We start from the raw sequence: 22,936 nt of genomic DNA, 5'->3' as shown, positions 1-22,936 counted from the left end.
AACAAATACAAAACAAAAATATACAAAGAATAAAGTAATTCACAACAAAGTAGAGATTAAAAGTTTACAATTGAATATATATTACTCATTCCAAACAGAAGAATGCAATTATCTCCCTTTCTATCAAAAAAATCAATTTTTTTTTGCAGGATCAAAATGATGTTTACCAACAGTAAAAATATTTTTGAGGGGGCCAGAATAAGTGGTGGAGATCATCTAGTTAGTTTATCAACTTTTACGAGTTCAAATGACCACTGGGATTTTACTTCGAACTCCAACAAAGATTAGAATTTAATACTCACACACATTCAGCACATTTCCAGATCTCTTTTAGTACATGACAAATGTAGTCTAGTCCAATTATTTTGTGAAACAACATTACCATTTTAATCAATAAAACCGAAGACACAGTAGTAGGTACAAAGTAATAAAGAAAGAAACTCATAAAAAATATGAAGTTGCAATACGAACAAAATGAGCCATTAACAAGAATTGAGAACAACCTTAGGAACTTACTTTCACAAAGGAGACAAGCCAAAGAAAACATTTTTCTATTAAGGTAAATGGAAGCACATCATCATAGACAACTCTAGGGCTATGTCAGACTAAAAGAGTTGGAAACGAAGAAATATGACTGAATGTTTCCTTCACTCGGTGTAATGTTGTTCCTAGTTTAATAAGCACCCGTACGGTACGGGGTATTTTGGGGATTTTCTTAATACGTCCGTACAAGTAGGGTTTAGGGTTTTTCCTATATATATGTTATGATGTAAACCCTAAATCATTAAGAGTAAAATACAGCCGCCTTTCTGTGAACGTAGGCACATTGCCGAACCACGTTAAATCTGTGGTTTGACTCTCTCTTTTCGATTCTATATTGTTCATCAATTATTGTGCACAGTAACAACAATCTACTATTCAAAGGCAATACAAAAATCAAAATTGAAAAATCTATCTCATTCAACTCTAAGTTTGAAATCATGTGCTAGTCACTGACACTTGATGCGTACATCAGTTCCACCAAATAGTCCAACACAAAAAATCTATGAAACAAAAACCAAGATTACACCCTCCAAAGTACCCAGCAGAAAATACAACAAATGATCAAATAAAATTGATTTGCATGATCCATTCAGTGAAGCCTCCATTCCTCACCAGCAAGAACACAACAAAAATAACATCACAAACAATAAATTAATAACAGTAAAAACACTTTCAACATAAGTAATAGATTAACAAAAGGGTACCTAAAATTGTGTACAACAAAAATATATACACCTCACCTTTATTGTGTGTGAAAGATTTGTTGGATACATGTCATCTACGTCTTGTTTCATAGCAGCAGTTCCTCGAAATAAGTCAAACTGTGTTCCTTGAGGAAGTAACCCTGAAAGAGCAATAGATCAAAAGATGCTTTGTCAAGATATAGGATATGTATATCTTGCTAAAGTATTCGCCAAGTGTTTTATATTTTCAGTTTGAAAACATATTTTTCTCAAATACATTAACAAACAACACAAAACACTTGTATAAAACTTTTTACACCTTGTAGGAATATTTTGACAAAAGAGGTGCTAAACTTTTACAGAGATGGGAGCTAACTTATTGTTGAAAAAAAAAAAAAAAATAGAGTAATTGTGTAGCCACCTTGATCTGGTTGGGTTGGTCATGCGCCCACCACAATAGGCCAAGGTTGCCCACACAACCACTCCGACTAGAACAAGGGTGATCGTGTAGCCACCCCTCTCCTCCACTGAGGTGGCGACATGGCCACTTTTTTAATTTTTAATTTTTTATAATTAAGGAATTAGCTCTACATCTATTTGGGTTTTCTCAAAATAAACAGATGTATTTTATGGAAAACATTTTCTCAAATGCAGATCTCACCATAAAACACATCTCACCTTTATGTCACATTAAAACACTTTGCCAACCCAAAAACAAAAAAACATTTGTCCCAATACACTAAAAACATAGCCATAGCTTCTACGCATGCATGTGTAAATGGAAACAAGCAATTGTCCTCTCCAGACATTGCAAAGTAGGCATGATAAAGCATTAACAATAAATTTCACTTTTTTTTTAATAAGTCATTGTAAGTTCAATGGCAGGCCATCTTCAGTCGTTTTGAGTTGTATTGGGTCATGCCTAGCAAGGTGGCGGGCTTGTTTGCTTGTTGGTGGGCGGGAGGTCGCTCTAGGTGTGCTGTTGTTTGGAAAATGGTCCCTCTATGCATTATGTGGTGTCTTTGGTTAGAAATGAACGAAAGATGCTTTGAGGATTCAGAGAGATCATTGGAGGAACTCACGGCCAACTTTTTCCATACGCTTTACACTTGGACAGCTGCTTGGCTCGCTCCTATAGTTATTAGCTATCTTGATTTCCTTGTTCTTTTCTTTTCTTCTAGCTAGTCGTTTCCCTTGTATACCCCCTGTGTACTAAGGTTGCGCCCCTCTGCGCTTTTGATATATAAACATTACTTATCAAAAAAAAAAGTTCAGTAAAAAGCGTAAAGGTGCAACCCAAGCATACATGGAGTATACAAGAGAAAAACCTAGCTAGAAGTGGAGATCTAAAAAACCATGATAGTTCGAAATACTAAAATCTAAGGCAACCGCCAAGAGAAAACGAGTCTGAAAGAATAAACCCTTTGATTCTGCTAAGGTCCTCTCACGATCCTCAAAGCTCTAATCGTTTTTTTCCCCCCAAAGACACTACATAAGGCAATGCGGTATCATCTTCCAAACTACATCAAGCTAAAACCTACCCCCTAGCGCTCTCCAACAGGCAAAGTGATCTACCACACTCCTAGGCATAACCCAAGTCAAACCTACATTGTTGAAGATAGTATTCCAAAGAGCACCTGCAATATCATAGTGGAGTAAAAGATGATCCACTAACTCCCCATTCTTCTTACACATGTAGCACCACTCAACCACAATGATATGTCATTTCCTTAGATTGTCCCTAGTGAGAATTTTCCCTAAAGCGACTGACCATGCAAAAACTCCACTCTCAAGGGAACCTTATTCTACCAAATACTCATCCAAGGAAAATGAGTATTATAATGGGGAATAAGAACAAAACCCACCAGCAAGACATTCGGGATCCGCCCCACCGCAACTCAAACTGGGCCCCTGCAAAATAAATGATTATGCCCGAAACCAAAGCCGGAATGGTGTACGTACCCGCTTGCGTTTTCACCCTCCAAGAAATGAGTTTTGGCTCCGGGTTGGGCCCAATTTATGAAAGCCATCTCATTTGATTGGCCCACCAACAATGGAACAAATCTTGGATCATCAAACAAGGTACGCGGGGTTGGGCCATATTCTTGCCCTGGCACACATAACACCACTAGGCTTGCAACATAACTTGACCCAATGTAGCTCACACCCGCATCTATGCTAGCTTCCAACCTTCAAACCGACCCATAATGACCCAGGCCCACATCCAACCTTTAAATCACTCAGTCCAGCTCCTCTCTCATTGCTCCAACTGGGTTCCCATATCACGACAACTCCATGGGTGCAAATTTTGGCGTTATCCTCACCCATACCCGCTTACCCTAGTCGTACGAACAACATTCATCCCTCACCGATACTAGGTGCATGGAATGTAGTACGACCAACCAGCGCCTCCTTGTACAACCATTGCACCGCCTCTAGCTTCCTAGTCACTGGAATACGCACCTCCATCTTTGTCGATGCATACTCACAAAAAGTTATTCCCAAACAAGCGGCACCATAACCTTCCTCGAGCAATGGCTGAGAAGACCCACCCATTCCTCCCCTTTGTCCACCACCATATGAAACACCAAAGGAAGTTGCGGCCTTTTGCAGTTTGATCACCCAACCATACCAACCTTTACCTTTTCGACCCTTTGGATGAAACTCTAATTTAGGTTAATCTAAGGTTAAAAACTGCATTGGACATAAATGTTGATATATAAGATGAAACAAGAATTAAATTCTCAGAATGCGACTAGCATTGTTGAGTGCACTCTAGGCCATCCAGATCTTCCCTCATTCAATAAACGATTACAAGAAAATAACTTACATATTAAAACATGAGGGAGACAAAGAGAGTTGAAAAATTAAATGGCGTATCCACTATAGCCCAACTAATGAGAGCTTCCTCATTGTTTTCACAAAAAATCACATGAAATATTTTAAATATAGCACAACACTATTAGCAAATTATAACCTTGGTGCTGCTGCCACTTCAGAGCCTGGCCAATTAGAGCCATCAATCGTGATGGCGGCACCACAGTGACTTCGGCAGCAACAGCTGAAAACACAGAAGAATATGAAATTTATCAATACACAAAAAACACATAAAGAAATAAAAACAGAGGAAACTGGGATTATAAAAGAAAGTTCATAAATTTGCAATGATCAAAATCCATGCACTCATTTATATCTTTGCTACCTATATGCCCAGAAGAAAAGAAAAATACCATTGCTACCAATATTACAAACCAAATAATTCGCATTCAAAGGGTTATTATTTTGCCAAGTCATATAATGAAGCTTTGCAAGAACTAAAATTTTCAATCTGAAAATAATGTTCGCAGGAAGACTCTTCTTTCTTAATCTTACATAGATTGAACTCCATACCAAATTGACTTCTTTATTATTTATTCTTAGTAACCATTCACTTCATACATTTGGTGAAATTAATATCCCCTACGATTATAATAGTAGCTGTAACTATCAAGGATAAAATCAGTTCACATTCAATTAAGAGACATTAAAATAAAATAATGTTCACATGTTCTAAGTTATTGAAACTTAACCAACTAAACCCTTCCTAGGAGAGAAATCCGCAGGTCCAACTCTTGATCCAGGAAATTCTGTGTTTTTTTTTTTTTTATGACGAGGAACCTCGACAAGGCAGTGCCCTTCGGACCCACCCTTGCAAAGTAAACCTCAGACCTGTGCACCACACACTCAAATGTTTCCCTACACGAATTAGGGTAAATCGCTCGCTTTTACACCAGAAGTGTGGCCACAAGGGAGAGTTTGCACCTAGCAAGTCTCGAACTTGGAATCTATGGGGCGATACTCCCTAAGACCACAAGCCTCAACCCCTTGGTGTTGATCCTGGAAATATTCACAATCATATCTAATGAACACTCGGGAAATAGAGGACAACCTTGGGCAATTTGAGCGCGGCGTTTTTCCTTTGTTGAATCTTGGTAAGCCTGTAATATCACACATAATTTACAAGTTGTTCACTAAAAAAGGACATTAAAATCTCAACAAAGTCTGTCAATAATCAATCAAAACGTAACCATGACAATCGTTTTCACAATTCAAGCATTAGCATTCCGTTACTGGGCAGAGTTCCGTAAATACTATATAAAAGTCAATGCAACTGAGGCACCAAAAAAGAAGGGTAAATATAAAGGCACAGATTTCCGGTGGCCAGCTGCATAATGAGTGAGGTACACCACTATTTCACCTCCAATGTACTTTGATCGCATGATGAAGAAAACATATTGAATCACAAGGAATAAAATATGCACAAGGTTTCTTAATTTTTTTTTCCCACATCCTGGCAGCCACATAATGCAAGTGTGGTGCAGAATCTAATTCACTTCAGATTTAATTTAACAGCATGATGAAGAACATTCAGAACTATACGAAACACAAAATGAACCTTTTTTTTTTTTTTTAAATTCTTCAGTATAGAAGCATTACCATAAAAAAAGTGTCAAATCTATATAAAGCTTAAATGGTAAACTTATCCAATGAAAAGCATATATATTTTCTGGAAATTCACTAGGGCCAAGACTAGTAAGGAGCCGTATGAAGATACATAAATTTTGCTGCTTAATATGCAATTCCCAAAATAAAGGAGTGATTAAGTACTTTTTTATAATAATTCAGATACATTTGTGAAAATTAATTTTATGTAAACTGTTGCCACAAACAGCTAAGTAATTAAAGTAACACATAATAACATTTATGTCATTTTATTATCTTAACCAGGACAATTATATGTAAACATATAGCAGACAAGGTTTTCCCATCCAGCGTGTACTGCCAAGATCAGAGGATGACCCTTTCTAAGACCTGACTGATTTCAGTCTCATGGTAATTCAAACAAATTTTACAAACTTCAATAGAAATTTCCAGCTAATTTAGCCAATTCTTATTAGAACCACTTCCAGCAAACACACACACAAAAGAAGGAAATAACTGTAACTCTCTTAGCAAAGAAATCAATCGTGATATTGCCTAAAGATTCCATTGATTTCTAATATTCTTGCTTCAGCTTTCAGATAGACCCCTGGTCAGTCACTCTTTCTTTTTTCATTTTACAGGAAATTCAAAAAATAAAAAAAATTACAAAAGATACAATTGAAATTCAATATAACAAAGGAGTTTTCCAAAGGAGGAAATTCAAAACCAAAACAACCATTATAACTACTATATCAATGTCAATGAAATTTTTTGACGAATAAATCAATTAGGAAAAATGACCTCTAAGATGCTCTCCTGTTTGCACTGCACAGTACCCCTTTTAGGCAAGAAATCAGTCTCACGACTCTCACCTGTGGTTTCAGACCAAAGTCACATGTATGAACCCTTTTTTTTTTTTAGTTTGAAACTAGTGACCTCCGCTTCATAAGGCACGGTCCCCAACCAATTAAGCTACCCCTTTGGGTTTCATGTATGAACCTCAACCTATGAATAATCTGCTGCATACCATGAACTCATCTCCAGCACCCCCTCTTTTCTCTAAATAACAATACAATGACTGGAAATTCTCCCTCAACCATCAAACAATTCAAAAATTTATAATAATGCAGTAACAATATCACAGAAGATAGTTTAAATCTCCAAGGGTTCAAACATATGCCTAGTTCCTAAAGAAAATTAGTAATTTCCAACCCCAGACAAGCAACAGTTCACAAAAATGTATAATTTTAAAAGGAACTCATGCCCAGATAAATCACATAGCTAAGTGAAATGCCAAAAGGAAAAAAAAAAAAGAAATAACAAACAAGATTTTCTTGACATGAAAATGTATAGTAAATAGCAAGTAAAATAATCAAATTTTTTTTGATAAGTATCAAGTAAAATAATCAAATTAGTAGTAGCGACTAACCTCATTTGGATCAAAGTAAGTTCGGACTAAGAGATGCTCAAGTCGCAAATATCTTTCGGGTTGCTCTTGCTTCATGACACCCATTACCTGAGTTTGCCTTAAAATAGCACGTGCAGTATCCAACTCTCGAAGTTCAATCATCTCCAATACAATCTGCAGAATTCACAAGCAAAAAAAATCAGAATATGTAAAGCAAAAATACTACATCAAATCACGGAAAGGACAAAATCCACAACCTTAGGAACCAACAAATATGAGAGAAAATGATCCACGGCCACCAACTACTTTATACATACAACACTAACAGTCGTGAAATGAACCCTAACAGATTATGCGTTCAAAAAATGCTCCAAAGGACACATTTCAACAAAAAAGTGCCAAATTGAGCAAACACCAACAGGCTAAATACTTCTCCACAGAAAAGAAAAACCACAAAGTCCCTTGAAGCCCAGTAAGATGACCTCAAGTGTCTGGCTTCAGCTTGGTGATTAACAAGCCATATCCACACCCAATAGATTTTACTCATGAGAAAGATCCAAGAATCAAAAGCTATGATGCATGAAATTTTGGGGAGGCTGGAGTTTGTGCCAAGTCCAGCCATTAGCATTATTTTGCCCAAGAAGATACTTAAACCAATGTGGATATTTCTTCTCATGACACAGAAGATGCATGCATCTCACAGTTAATAAAATGTACATGCATCAGATGTGAAGTCCAGTGAACATAAATCCTACCATGTACCATATACAAATTCCAACATCCAGTCAAGATATGACACATAGTACCTCAATCCTAACCACATCAATTCTTTACAACAAAGAAAAACTTACATAAAAATTGCTAATGAAAATGACAAGGTACATTGACTACTTTGTTCTGACTATGTACTATGCTGACTTGTCATCTCTCGAACCTTGCACCAACTGTTGGAGGTATGGAACACTTTTAACAAATGTATGTTTAAACCATTCCAAATGTTTTGTTAGCATTGATCCCCTCAAATCATTCACATTTGCCTTACTTCAAATCCAACTTTTCTTCCAAAATGCCATCATGCATCATTGCCTCAATCAAGGACTCCAACAGCATTTTGAACCCACAAAAAGCCTTATATGACCAATTCTCATCTTTGACAACTTTCTTGTTCTATCTTTAAAGCATTTTGCTATCTATCTACATTAAAGGCATGCACAAACACACGCATTGCTTCTCCTACCCACACACACAAAAACAGTTGATATAAATCCCGATAGAACAACATTATGTCCCAAAAGGATACCCAATTAATCATTTTCCTTGAGTAATATATAATCATGGCAGTAATATTCTTATTTGAACTACCTATCAAAAAAATATATACTTATTTGAACCGTGGAATAAAAAAGGCTTAACGAGATATAGAAACCAACGAACTAGAACGTTAAATTCTGAAATGAAAATATCACCAGAGTCAGTCACGTTCTGCATACCTGCTCGTACAAATCCTCCAATTTATTCCTGGGAAGTTTAAGCTGAGCCACTTGAGGCAATATCGCATCCCACCTCCCACTATTAATATCAGCAACAAATGTCTCCACGCTGTCCACAGTATTCAAAGAAACCTGGCACTCATTCTGTAACGTCTGAAACGTTTGGTGCAAGGAATTTTCTTTGCAAAATTGGAGCACAATCTTGATGACACTGCAAGGAAAACAAACAATACTAGGTCAGCACCTCTTCTAGCTAAAAGAGTAACAACATACACACCAATATCTAATTCCCTCCAATAATAATGATTAAAAAAACAAATAACTACATGCATTGATGTAAATGTGAGTCAAATTACACATGCTTTACACTACAAATTCACCAATAGACACACGCATATATATTGGGTAATAAGATTATTAGGTTCAATGATTATATCAAATAGCATAAGAGACTAAATGACACAGTGCACAAATCATTAAATAGCAAGTGTAAGGTAGTGCTCCACAAAAATTTTAGAGGAATTATTTTCCATAGAAAAAAAACAAACCGAATTTCATCTCTAGGTAGCATGATTTTCAACTTAGAGTACCTAAGCTCAATAGCATAAATGCAAGCTTTTCCGAAGAAAACCCCGTTTGGTTGCTAAGAAAATTTGAGAAGTAGAAAACTTACTCTCGAGCTTCGATTTCTAGCGTCGACATTTTCTCTTTCGATATCAGAAAAAGCCGAACTGAAGGGGAGAGAGAGAGAGAGGAGACTAGGGCTTGTTGGCTCGTTTTATCAGAGTAACGTCTTGGAGTACAGAACCACGGGTTTTTAATCTGAACCGAACCCGTTTGTAAACGGACCTGGTAACCCAAACTTAACCCGATCAATAAAGAGTTTTATTAAAAAATAAATGTAAAATTAGTTCATATGGTTGGCATAAATTACAAATTGTTCAACATCGTATTAAAATGAATTCAAAGGTTCCTTGGAGTATATCAAAAAAATAATTTAGTTTTTAGAGTCAAATTTTGTTAAAAAATTTGTGAATTCTATTAAGTGTCACATCAGCACCAATAGAATAACGACATGTGTCACTCTTAAAAAAAATATATATATATAAACTTGAAAAAAAAAAACTAAAAAATTAAAGGAAGGAGTGGCTCGGGAGTCGGGAGGTGGAAGGCCACTCTTAGATCTGGCTGGGTAGCCTGCAAACGAATTCTTCAGATGCATTTTTTGGTATGTTTGGGTTGATCTCGTTGGTTCTAATTTGGGTTCTTGGTTGGTATGTTGTTGCTAAATTGGTGGACCCCCCCAACACCTCCTTCCCTTCCCCAAAAAGGGGCGGCTATTTTTTTTTTTTTTTTTAAATTACTTTTTTAGTTTTTTTTTAATATATTTATTTTTTTATTAAAAGTGACACATGTCGTTATTATATTGGCACTGAAGTGGCATTTAATGGAATCTATCAAATTCTTTAACAAAATTTAACTCTAGAGAATAAATTATTTTTTTGGCATACCTTAAGAACCTCTGAATTACTTTTGATACAATATTGAGCAATTTGTAATTTAAGCCAACTACAATGAACGATTTTGCATTTATCTCTTATATTTATGGTCAAGATTTAACGTTTGTGCATTTGGTGTATATGATTCCATATTATTTAAATTTTTTAAGAGACGTCCTAATATCGACTTCATTACACTGTTAAATACATCAACTTTAAATCATCGCCATAAAATTGATATTTCAGTTTTGGAGAAATGCCATACATATTGCGATGTACTCACTGAATTTGGTTTCATCCACATCAGTTTCCAAGATGCTTGTCGAATTATGGTTAAGGTAAAACCCTAATTTGTGATACCTCCACATTTAGGGTTGTCAAATACACCTGTTGAAAGGAAAGTCTAATAAGTTATTACTAAAGATAGAAGTATGTATATTTGTTGGGTATCCCAAAGGGAGCAAGAGGTTGGTTGTTCTATAGATGACAACTTTGTGAACAACTTCAAGTCAAAGAATGTTGTGGTTATTGAAGAAATGTTAGACACTAGTACATGAAAATAGGGATGGAATCAGGAAATTTTATGGGAGGGGCCAGCCGTTTTTTTTTTTTTTTTTAGTTTTTTAGAATTTTTTTATTAAAAAAAATATTTTTTGGTTTTTTTTATTTTTTTTTATTATTTTTTTTTTATGAACTACCGTAAGGGCCCAAAAGGTTGGCATTTGAATGTAAGGGCCAAAAAAGTGGACATTTGAGAGTAAGGGCCAAAAAAAAAAAAAAAAAAAAACTTAAATGGGTATGACCCAAAAAAATCAAGAATAAGGCCAAAATTTTTTATTGAATAGGGCCAAAAATTTTAAAAATAGGGCCAAAAATTTTTTTGGGGGGCCAAATGACTAAAATTATAACTTTACAACCCGGTCCCCCCCCCCCTCCCCCCTCTGTCACTGCATGAACATCTATAGATACACCTAGAGATGAGGTGATTATATCAGATACACCACAGGTTATCACTCTTGTGACACTTAGTACCATAATACTGAGTCGTAGTCGAAGGATTATCAAGGCATCTGATAAATTTATGTTTTTGGGATAAACTTATGAAGCTATATTGGAAGGATTTGAATCAGATCTCACAACCTACGAGAAAGCGATTAATGATGCGGAAGTAGACCGCTGGGTCAAGGCTATGAAATTGGAGTTAGAATAGATGTATTCCAACCATGTATGGGAACTTGATGAGGCGCCTAATTGCATTAAACCCATAGGGTGTAAACTGGTCTACAAGAGGAAGAGAGGAATGGACGGTAAAGTTAAGACCTTGAATGCAAGGCTAGTTGTGAAATGGTTTACTTAGAAAGAATGGATCAATTATGAGGAAATTTTCTAATTTATTTTTCATTTAGATCTCTCTTCAAGTGGATAATTATCTTTTAAGGTTTGACCTAGTTGCACAAAGAGCAATACTCCTATTAGTGTTAAAGTAGGACTTAGTTTCAAAGTATGTTTTGGAAGTAGTTTTTTCAATAAGATCTACTATGGGAGCAGGGCCGACAGTTAAAAGAAGTCCGAAGTGAGGTTTTGGAGCTAAGAAAGGATATGAAAGATATCCCTGGGATGAAGACAACATTGAAAGATATTCTTAAGATGAAGACGACATTGAATAAGTTGATGGGAATGATGACATCAATCTTGGCCAAAGACACGCAGAAAGAGAAGCAGCCTATTCACCAGAATGTGGAGGAAGATGTTACAGTTTCTGGTTGTGGGGTTGCTCAGCAGTGGAGAAAAAGTGTTGATGAGATTCACACTAAGGCTATTAGGTTGGAATTCCCAACTTTCAATGGTGACGACCCAAATTCATGGTGTTATAGAGTTGAGCAATTCTTTGAATTTTATGACATTCAAGAAAGGCATAAATTGAGAATTACTGCATTCCACATGGAAGGTAAGGCCTTATCATGGTTTCAAGCCTTAAGAAATACTAATAATTGTTGTGCTAAATACTACATAAATTAATAGATAATATTTAGTACGTTTTACTCGCAAGTGCACAAGATCAAACGATAGTATAGTGCAATAAGTACGAGATCGATCCCACGAGGATTGTTGATTTTATTTAAAATTGATTAAAAATATTAAGTTGTCACTAAATTGATATTATGAAAAAGAAATAAAAATATATAAAGATAAAGTAAAGGTAGGGCTTTGATATCCGCTACTAATCATGCTTAAATAATATAACAATATCCAATGATCTAATCATATTATGAATACTCAATGTTTGCCAACCTAAGGGCATGGATGTATACTCCTTAAGCTATAGATTTTCCTAAGCAACGAATTAGGCATGAGTGTATACTTTAACTCTTTTCTTTCTTAAAGGATTTAGCATTGGTGTATACTAAGTTGTTCTTTAAGAAAGCATAAATCTATGGAAATCGACAAACACAAGGAACCTAGGGCATGGGTGTATACTTCCGGTTTTCCATGTTGATTAACCTAAGAATACGGTGTTGATTTCTTTTGTTACTCTTATTAAACCCAGGACTCGGTCATCCAAATTGATTTAATTAACTAGTCTATACCACATGCATATAATGGCCAATCACACACATATGAGGAATTCAAGAAAACAAACATTAATCAAGTTAAGTATCACAATATGATTATCACAAAGGCGTCAATATTGAAATATTAAATAAACATAATTAGGGCTTCAATCTAGCCATCCTTAAGAGTTAGTTATACATAATTAAAATAAAAGAAAAAGAAAAGGGAAAGAAAGAACCCAAAAACTGCTCCTAGAAGTAGCCTCCAAATTCCTCTCCCAAAGTTGTGTCTATTCAAGGATGATTATTCTCAAGGTTTAGAGGTCAATTTATAGGGCTTTAGAAGTCCTTGTTACAGTAGTAAACCTAGAAAATTCGTAGGGTTTAGTTCTATTACAAGTAGGACTTGGAAAACCCTAATATGGAAAGAAAGGGCATTCTGGCCGCAACTCTTTGTTCTCTAGTGCATGGGTGCAATCAATCGCAGCCCGTGTGCACTCGATCGCAAATGCGATCAATCACAAGTCCCTTGCGCTCGATCACAGATCTCCTGTGCTCGATTGCAGGTGCAATCGATCACAGGTCTCCTGCGATCGTTCGCACTCCTAGAGCCTTCAACTATTCCCAAATTTTCTCTTTAAGCTCAATACTTCCAGGTTTTCTTCCTTTTCTTCCAAAGGCTTACAAAGACATAGAAAACACAGAAAATGAATAAAATGGCATAAACTAACTACACTAAGAAATTAACACATATAAGTTTAAGGGCTAAAATATAAATATTTTGGCACTTAACAATAATCTGTCTAGTTGGAATGATTTTTTGATTGCTATTCAAGTTAGATTCGGTAAAAGGGCATATATGACCCTATGGAGACCCTATCTAAGCTGAAACAAGTTGGCTTTTTAGATGAATATAAAACTCAGTTTGAAATCTTGGCAAATAGAGTCTTAATGTTGATTGATTTTCACAAACTGAGTATGTTTTTTTTTTTTTTGGGGGGGGGGTGAGGGGGGTTTGAGAGATGACATTCGATTGCCTGTGAGGATGTTTAATCCCAAGACCTTGAATGATGCTTTTGCTTTGACAAGGATTTAGGAGGAATGTCTTGTAACTAACAGTAGTCAGGGAAACCTGTTTGGAGAAATCAAGGGGTGGGAAATGAGAGTAGTTGCAACCAATAAGGGTTGAAATTTAGTTGGGAATAGAGTGCAGTTTTATAATGCACCAAGGCAAAATCAGGGGGTTTTGGAGGTAACAATCAGACCAAAGGGTTTGTTAATGATAATCCTAAAGCAATAGTTCCAGTTCAGAAAATTTCTCATGCTCAAATGGATGAGAGGAGGAAAAATGGGATATGTTACTCATGTGATGATAAATGGAGTAGAGGGTATGTGTGTACTATACCTAAGCTATTCTTAATTGAAGAAGTAGAATGGCTGAAAAGGGTTATGGAGATGATTACTCCTGACAAAAAAGAAGAGGATCTAGGGCAATTTTTTTGGATGCAGACCCTGAGATATCTTTTAATGCTATTACAGGAATTCCAAATCCCAAAACAATGAGAATTATGGGAGTTTTGAAAGGGTAGTAGGTGATTATTCTCATTGATTCAGGGAGTACTCACAATTTTGTGGATTCCCAGAATCCCAATTAGCTAAAAGACTAGGAATTGTGAGCACCAATAGGGATGCTATTATGGTGAGGGTGGCTAATGGTCAAACAGTAAGGAGTCCAGGGAAGAGTTTAGACTTGTGCCTTAAAATTCAAAGGACAAACATTAGGGTGGATTTGTATATTCTACCCTTAGCAGGGTATGATGTTGTTTTAGGCATACAGCAGTTGAGATTGTTGGGTCCAATTTTATGGGACTTTGGCCATTTAACTATGGAGTTTCAGTTTGGTGAAGTGAAGTGCTATTTGAAGGGTTTGCAGCAAGGTCCTCATTTAACTTTTAAGGATGGGGAGTCTAATAAGTGGTTGAAGAAAAGTAGCAAAGGAATTATGCTACAGCTTATCAATGATGAGGGACAGGAAGAGCAGCAAGTTCAGAAGGAGGAAGAGGGTTTGTTCAATGATATTCTTGAAGAATTTAAGGATGTTTTTCAAGTTCCTACTGAGCTTCCATCATCTAGATCACATGACCATGCTATTACCTTAAAAGAAGGGGAGCAACCTGTTTCAGTCAGGCCTTACAGGTATCCATTTTTTCAGAAGGACGAGATTGAGAAGATTGTTAAAGGCTTGCCGCAATCTGGTGTAATTCGACACAGCACCAGTGCCTTCTCTGCTCCAATAATTTTGGTGAGGAAAGCTGATGGAAAATAGAGGATTTGCATGGATTACAGAGCTCTCAACAAGGTAACTATTAAAGATAGTTTTCCAATTCCAGTTGTAGATGAATTGTTGGATGAGCTGTTTGGATCTACAATTTTTCTAAATTGGATTTGATCTCTAGTTATCACCAAATTAGAGTGGTGGAAAAGGATATTTCTAAGACTGCTTTTAGGACACATGAGGGACATTATGAGTTTTTGGTTATGCCTTTTGGTTTAACTAATGCTCATTCTACCTTCCAAAGCCTAATGAACCATATTTTCCAACCTTATCTTCGAAAGTTTATCGTGGTATTTTTTGATGACATTCTTATCTTTAGCAAGGATGTAAACACACATAGACAACATTTACACAAGTTATAGACATTTTGAGGAGACACAAGTTATTTGCCAAGATGTCAAAGTGTAGATTTGGATGTGCAAAGGTGGATTATTTAGGCCATATTGTCTCAGCAGATGGGGTAACAGCTGATCTAGGGAAAATTCAAGCTATGGTTGAATGGCCATTTCCAACCAACATAAAAGCTTTAAAAATAAAACTTACGAAGATGCAAACTCAACTGACCCTGCATGAAATAAAAGAAAAAAAAAATCAGATCTATAATTAGTACAGTAACTATGCTGTTGTTCGGATGTGCGATCGATCGTACCGTGAGGTGTGCTTGATCGCCCTAGTTGGGCGCTCGAGTGCACCTCCAAAGGCAGAGCAGGAACTGCGGAAAAAACTAGAAAAAAAAAAATTTAAACAAAAATAAATTAAAGGGAAGAAAAAAAAATTCCAAACAAAATCAAACAATCCTCGGCAACGGTGCCAAAAACTTGTCGTGCCAAATACCCACCTAAATTAATAGACAAATACTTGGTACGTTTTACTCGCAAGTTCACAAGATCAAACGATAGTATAGTGCAATAAGTACGAGATCGATCCCATGAGGATTGTTGATTTTGTTTTAGAATTGATAAAAATATCAAATTGTCACTAAATTGATATTGTGAAAAAGAAATAAAAAGATATAAAGATAAATGAAAAGGTAAAGACAAGGCTTTGATATCCACCACTAATCATACTTAGATAATATAACAATATGCCAATGATCTAATCATATTATGAATATTTAATGTTTGCCAACCTAAGGGTATGGGTATCTATTTCTTAAGTTATTGATTTCCCTAAGCAACGAATAAGGCATGGGTGTCTACTCTAATTCTTTTATTTCTTAAAGGATTTAGCATGGGTGTCTATTAAGTTGTTCTTTAAGAAGGCATAAATTTGTGAAAATTGACAAACGCATGAGGCCTAGGGCATGGGTGTCTATTCCCTGTTCTCCTTGTTGATTAACCCAAGAACCCGGTGTGGATTTCTTTTGTTACTCTTATAGAACAGAGAAAACCAAAAAAACCCATTACCTCAACAATATTAAAAAAAAAAAAAAAAAAAAAAAAAAAAAAAAAAACCACACACACACACACAATAGTCAATAATTTATATTTTTAAGGAAGGATTGGTTTTTATCTTGACCTGCGAGCTGTAAAAGATTTAGTTATAAACAAATTATTTTGGTAGATAACTTAAGATAACTTAAGATAACTTTAAGAAAATGACATGTGCTCTCTTAATTTAAATAAAAAGGCGTACGTGGGTTTGGAGTTAATTTTTCATTTAAATATATATTAAATTAATAAATTAGTGAAGGTTCACGATGTGATGGTGTATTGGATTTTTTTTCCCAGTTTGTCTATGATGTACAGTACAAAAGAAATGCTCTTTCTCTCTCCAAGTTTCTATCTCTACCGAAGGGAAATGATCACGTGAAAGGTGCGCTGCCCCTTGATCTTGTGAACGATTTTCCTGGACACTCATCAATCATCACATGTGAGAATTGTCCTGTGTCACGGATTTAATTCAGAAAAGAAAGCTACAGTAGCAGGCGTATCGCGTCTAGGGCTGTAAACGAGCCGAGCTCGGGCGAGTTAGGGGTGTCCAAGTTCGGCTCGCATGTACTGTTCAAAAAACTCGAGCTCGGCTCGAGCTCGTGACGAGCCCTAAATGGTGGACTCGGCTCGGCTCGGTAACATTAACATTGTGTGCGAGATCGAGCTCGAGCTCGTCCACAACCCGAGCCGAGTGCTTTATTGGGCACTCGGCTCGCTCAACTCGTTTAAATTAAAAAATAAAAAATGGAGAAAAAAAATTCTTAAAAAATTTAAATTCTTAAAAATCCAATTCCAACTTTCAAAACCAAGTTTCAGATGGAATTTAGAAATAAAAACAATCAAAAATCAAACACAATTAACCAAAAATGCCATTAGCCCCATCCATTACAAAAAGTAAAACCAAACAAATTTACAATTACACTTTCTTTTATCATTCACTTAACCCTTCTAAACAATTACAATTTACAAATACAATCTAATAAATTAAAAATCAATTTGCTGCAAAAATGCAAATTGACATATTCACTTCATACTGAGTCACTAAACAATTAAAATTTACAAATACAATCTCATAAATTCAAGGCTTCAACCTTCAATTACAATTACAAATTAAAAATTATTAATCACGAAGCAAATATAAAATGCAAAAATCAAATAACTAATGCAGAAAATCGTAATGTGTAGAGGAACCTTCATATAAAAATATTCTATTTTCCATCGATCACTCGCATTGGTTTCATATAACGTAGCCTCCATTTCCAACATTTTGTAACTCGGGCGTCACCTAACACAAATAATGGCATCCATGTCAAAAACACAGTTACAGAAACAAATCTCAAATTGGTTAAGTTGTTCCTGTGAGATTTTTGTTTTCTCTGTACCAAAAAGAAAACCACATGAACAGAGGAAAAATTGGTGGGGGTACTTTATATTGACAAACAAGCGACAAATACTAACATGGAAAATATGAGTAGCATATCAATGCATCAGGAAGCCAGAAATTCATTAGTAATTGAGGCCAACATCCATGAAAACATGAAAGAAAAGGGTATACCCCTATTATATAGACTATTTTCTTTCATCAGCAAGAGAGATCTAATAGTCATTCTTCACATAAGGACATATTATACTTATCAACTCAGCAAAATCAACTAAAGGATTCCTATACAGGGCCATAACCTAAATACATTTGGTCTTACTAAGTGTTATACCAAGCAATTGCCAATACTTCTTCAGAATTTGATACTTTGCCCCTATCCCCAGCAAACATATCTAAGAAACCCTAAAACAACCAATTAAATCATAGACCAGTTCAACCATAGCTACAAAATATTATCACAACATTCACATTTTCAAGATGTCCAATATTTCCTACAAAAGCCAAACAGAGTCTTGAATAGAATTGAAGGTGGCCTGATGCAAAGATACTTATGTACTAAGGTCCAATGTTTGCATGTATTTAAAGTAACAGAAGATGAAAACGTACACAAACGCAAGAATACCACATAGAAAAGTTTACCTGATTAGCTTTGCGCCCTAAACTGAACTCTATTTATCTAAATAAAAAAACAGGAAAAGGAAAAGTATCAGTATGAAAGCCATTTTAACCAATATACCTTCATTGTTTTTTGGGAGAAGTAATAACATATTGCCAAATATACCTTTCATTGAAAACATTGAATACTTACTAACTGATCTGCAAGCATCAAAACTATTTTTAAAGAAAACTTTCGATTGCAATAGTTGAACAAGTCTTCTAGGATTGCAAACTTTCGATTGGCCCTAAAAGGTCAATAACCATAACATTGTACTCGCCCTCAACACCAAACCATTTCAGATGGGTGATACTCGCTTCATACAGATAAAAAGATAAATAAGTAGATACATAAATTGATTTTAACTAAATCCCTTCATATCAACTCACTATAGACAAAAGGACTAAAAGAGGAAACTTACTCCCTCCTTGTAGAAGCATGTATAACTTTGACTCATAATGAAGCTAAGGGTGCTTGGTCTTCACAGATTCCTAAGGAAACAAGGAAAGTATGTATAGGTTGGCAATGAAAGTCATAAACTTACTAAAGTAGCACACAAGCAAAATCACAGAAACAAAACATAGCCAAAATTATCATCAACCAAACATAGCCAAAATTAAAAACAGAAACAACAAAAAAGAACAGAAAACAAAAAAACATGGATTATTCACGGTAAATGCTACAAAAACCCACGACTCAAAGTAATCATTTCTAACAATCAAGTTTGATAACTTATGATGGATGATTGCTGGACTAATCAACTTAGTCATTAGGCATCCAACATATTCAACTTGGTGAGGCAAATTGACATAAAGATTTAACAAATTCAATTTGAAATTTTAGAAAATAAGGAATTACCATCATTCTGGCATAAGTAGATCCAATACGACCACCACCAATGACCTCAATTGTCTGTCCTTTAAGCAACTTTCCTACATACCTAGCGGAAAACAAATATATCCAAACCCAATATCTGGAGGGACATTGCAGACCCAGAATGTATAGTATTTTGGATTAAAAAAGATAAATCCAATTAATAATTAACAAATAAATAATTCAAGAACATCATCCCACTGATTTCAGAAACATAATAATAAAAAATAAAACTATGTACGAATTTCAAACAAGAACTTGAACAAAAAAGACCGGCATCAATCAAGAAATTTTAAAGATTTGACCAAAACCCACTTTCAAAATTTCAGTTCATACATTAAAACAACTACAAATTTCATAACAAATGAAAATAACCTTAGAGTGACAGAGTCAGTATGTTGTTGTATCTGGATGCGGGTTGTGGCTTACAGTTGCAGATTCGACAATTAGGATCAAAGAGGGAAAAATTTAACAGTTGTCCCTGAAAGATTAAAAAGCAAAAAAATCACGTTAACATTCAAGCTTAGATATACTGAAAATTGAACTCCAACTAGAAATAAAATGATACGAAAGTCAAAGGAAAAATTTAACATAACTGTAGCTTGAAGTCTTCTTGAAGAATCGAGAGATATTGTGGGGGTTCTTGATTCAGACTATTCAGAATGCTCTTCCTCTCAATTTTGTGTGGAAGAAAATTGAGAGCGACTAGCCAAATGGGGAAACAAGAAACATCCACGCCCAAATAAACCAAATGACGAATGGCGATGATGAGTACCATATCAATTAGATCAAGAGTATTGTTTGCCTCTTCCATTGGCGTGTGTGAGGAGAGAAAGACACAAAATCAGAGAAACGGCGGCGAGATGGGATAGGTAATCCTTCTTTTCTGTATTATTTTTTGGCCGTCTGGTTCTAACTCGGCGAAAAGGGTTTTGAAACCCTTTAGAATCTCAAAACCAATTTGTTTAGATGGCTTAGAAGCCATTAGATCAAATGCTATAAACCCTAGAATGAAAATCAAGCCGTTAAATTTCCTTTCTCTGATAACAAGTAGTTGAGAGGAGCCATTGCATTGAATGCAAAGCATTAATTGCTTCAAAAAAATTGTGTGAGCACTTCACGTCGTTCATAATGAGAGACAGAGTTTCTGGTTTTTTTTCCTACATGTGTTCACATATAAAATCGACATATAAGTTGATCCTCACCGTTCAGTATTTATTAATTAATTTTAAGTTGTCAGATTATATCAAACAAAGAGATCCTATGAAAAATTAAAGCACCATATAATTTCCTTATATTCAATATTCTGAAACAAATGGTTAGGATTGGAAGATTAAAAAATCTAACGGCCAGGTTGACACCGAAAAATGAGGGATTTTCTCCCTCACGGGCCCACACGTCAGCCATTCAAAAATCAAAACTTCTTCAGAATTTAATCTCCTATACACGCGTTATTGTGAGATCTACGCTTTGTAATTCTATGCAGTCATCTTGAACGTATATCAAATTTCGATTAAATCCTAGTCGTTGAAATATATGGAGGACAGTACACTTAGCCACGCCGTATGCATTCCAATATACAAAGTGCTATATATATATATAATATAGCTGTAACCCACTCACTTGACACATGTCACACTGATCTAAGCTTTAAATGTATTTTGTATTTTGTTTTTATTTTTTTTTAAAAAAAGAATGGTTTAAATTGTTTAATAACTTTAAATGTTTAAATTTAATTCTCTTTTTAGTATAATTAGCCAATTAGGGACTTAGGGTTGAAAAAAAAAAAAAGATTTAATTTATAATTGTGTTAGTATAAATTGCTTAATTGTTTATAATTTAATTTATTTTTAAAAAAATTCAATATGTTGAAAAAAACACTAATATTAATAATTTCATATGTTAGAATATATACTAACTAGTCTACTATATTTTATGAAAAAAAAAAAAAAAAAAACACGAGTCTACCATATATATATAAAAGATTGATACTAACTGTAAATAAAAGATCTTAGTTGATGATTAAATGAAAATCGTTGGATCTTTATGCTGTGATGGACATGCGGGACATGAGATTATTTCCATGTGAATTTATGCCTTATAACTGTAACCCACAATCACTCATCAACGGCTCACATTTAATAAAAAAAATTGAACGCTTTAGTGCATTTTCACGATAATTTAGGTGATTTAAATATAAATCCTTAATTAGCACCGGTTTTGCTTTTTGGCATTAACTATCATTAACTTGGTAGTATTTTTAAAAAATTACTATAATGGGAACTGTTTGTATTAATTAATGACATTAAAGTATTTAAAAAATATATATTAAGTTAATAATTATTAGTAATACCATTAAAAAATAATATCTGTATTTATTTATTTATTTAAATGGGACATTATTTGTTTAAATATTGTCTAAAGAGTAATTGTTTTTTGAACACTATCTAATAGCAATTTGTTATATTGCATTAAAAATTGATCTAACGCTTATACTAGGTGAATAATTGGTTATACTCCTCATATATGAAAATTCAATAATTCATGACATATTCAAATAAAAAAATTTAATGCAAGTGGCTAAGTGAGTTTTTGTAAATTATAATTTATTAACATTTTTTATTACTGATCCTTTATGGAATGATTTAAGGACTTGAACCTTGGTCAGTTGGAAAATCATGAAATTGGAAAAGAGGATAATTTTCGAATGAGACTTTCCATCTTTGGATCATTTATTAATTTTTTTTTTTTTGTTTCCATTTTGAACTATGAGACTTTCAAAAATTAAAGGTTGAAGAAGATATGAAGATACTAGATAGCATAGTATTAATTCAATTTTTAATGGTTTAATGCTACGAATTGAATACTATTGACTTTTTTTTTTAATAAATTGCGACATGTGGCGCAAATCCATTTTTTTTAAAGGCTAAACCAGTTTTTTAAGACATAATTTTTTAACATTAATGAACCCATCACTTTTTAAGAGTGCAAAACTACGTCGTTTTTGACTCTTTGAGTAAGAAATAAATAGTTAAACAATTGTTTATGTGTAAAACAAAGTCAGTTTAAAAATTGGTAAAAAAACAATGGTTTAAAAAATGGCTACGAAATTAAGAGAAAATGGTTAAAAAAAAAGCGTTTGTATATATGTATAAGTATAATTTATAAGGACTTATAAGTTTATAACATACATTTGAACTAAGTCTCTAGGTACTTAATTATTGTTGGACAAAGTTTTCCTCTAAACTGGGTTGGAGGAATTTCCTTCAACCTAGTCTATAAAAGTGACACGTGTCCCTTGAACATGTAAGATACACATTTTTTTTAATAATAAGGACAAAGTTGGAATACATTTTATTAAAAACTCATGTGCATTTCACATGTTAATAAAAAAAATGAATACATGTCACTTTTATAGATTAGGTTGAAGGAAATTCCTCCAATCCAGTTTGAAGGAAAACTTTGTCCATTATTGTTTTAATATGAACTTGTATTCTTATAACTTATGTCATATTATATATATATATATAATTTGTTAATATTTGCTTGTATTTTAACTATTCAATATAGTTATAGATTTAATTAGTTAACAACTTAATCATATGTCATGATATTTCATATTA

The 22,936-nt window shown here is 34.4% G+C and overlaps 1 protein-coding gene and 1 long non-coding RNA gene across 3 annotated transcripts in view; both read right to left on the bottom strand.

Moving 5' to 3' along the window:
* The window catches only part of LOC132183046 (suppressor of mec-8 and unc-52 protein homolog 1), a gene marked incomplete in the record, with an annotated part of 17,696 nt that extends 8,339 nt beyond the window's left edge, over positions 1-9,357 (bottom strand). Inside the window, 6 exon segments of the mRNA XM_059596442.1 lie at positions 1,284-1,387; positions 4,204-4,287; positions 5,155-5,203; positions 7,117-7,269; positions 8,586-8,796; positions 9,259-9,357. Of these exon segments, the coding sequence (XP_059452425.1) occupies positions 1,284-1,387; positions 4,204-4,287; positions 5,155-5,203; positions 7,117-7,269; positions 8,586-8,796; positions 9,259-9,287 (630 nt within the window).
* An 8,177-nt stretch (positions 9,358-17,534) lies between these two features.
* Positions 17,535-19,431, bottom strand: LOC132183271 (uncharacterized). Of its 2 annotated transcripts, none has more exons than XR_009440393.1 (5): positions 19,299-19,431; positions 18,862-18,931; positions 18,567-18,756; positions 18,425-18,461; positions 17,535-17,689 (listed from the first exon to the last, which is right to left on the bottom strand). It is a non-coding gene; the product is annotated as an uncharacterized LOC132183271 (long non-coding RNA). The 2 variants fall into 2 exon arrangements; XR_009440392.1 differs by having other exon boundaries at positions 18,594-18,756.
* Positions 19,432-22,936: the final 3,505 nt, after the last annotated feature.

The sequence above is a fragment of the Corylus avellana genome, chromosome ca5 (assembly GCF_901000735.1).
Source record: "Corylus avellana chromosome ca5, CavTom2PMs-1.0".
In the NCBI taxonomy this organism is placed as follows: Eukaryota; Viridiplantae; Streptophyta; class Magnoliopsida; order Fagales; family Betulaceae; genus Corylus; species Corylus avellana.
This window is presented reverse-complemented; position numbering and strand designations above follow the sequence as displayed.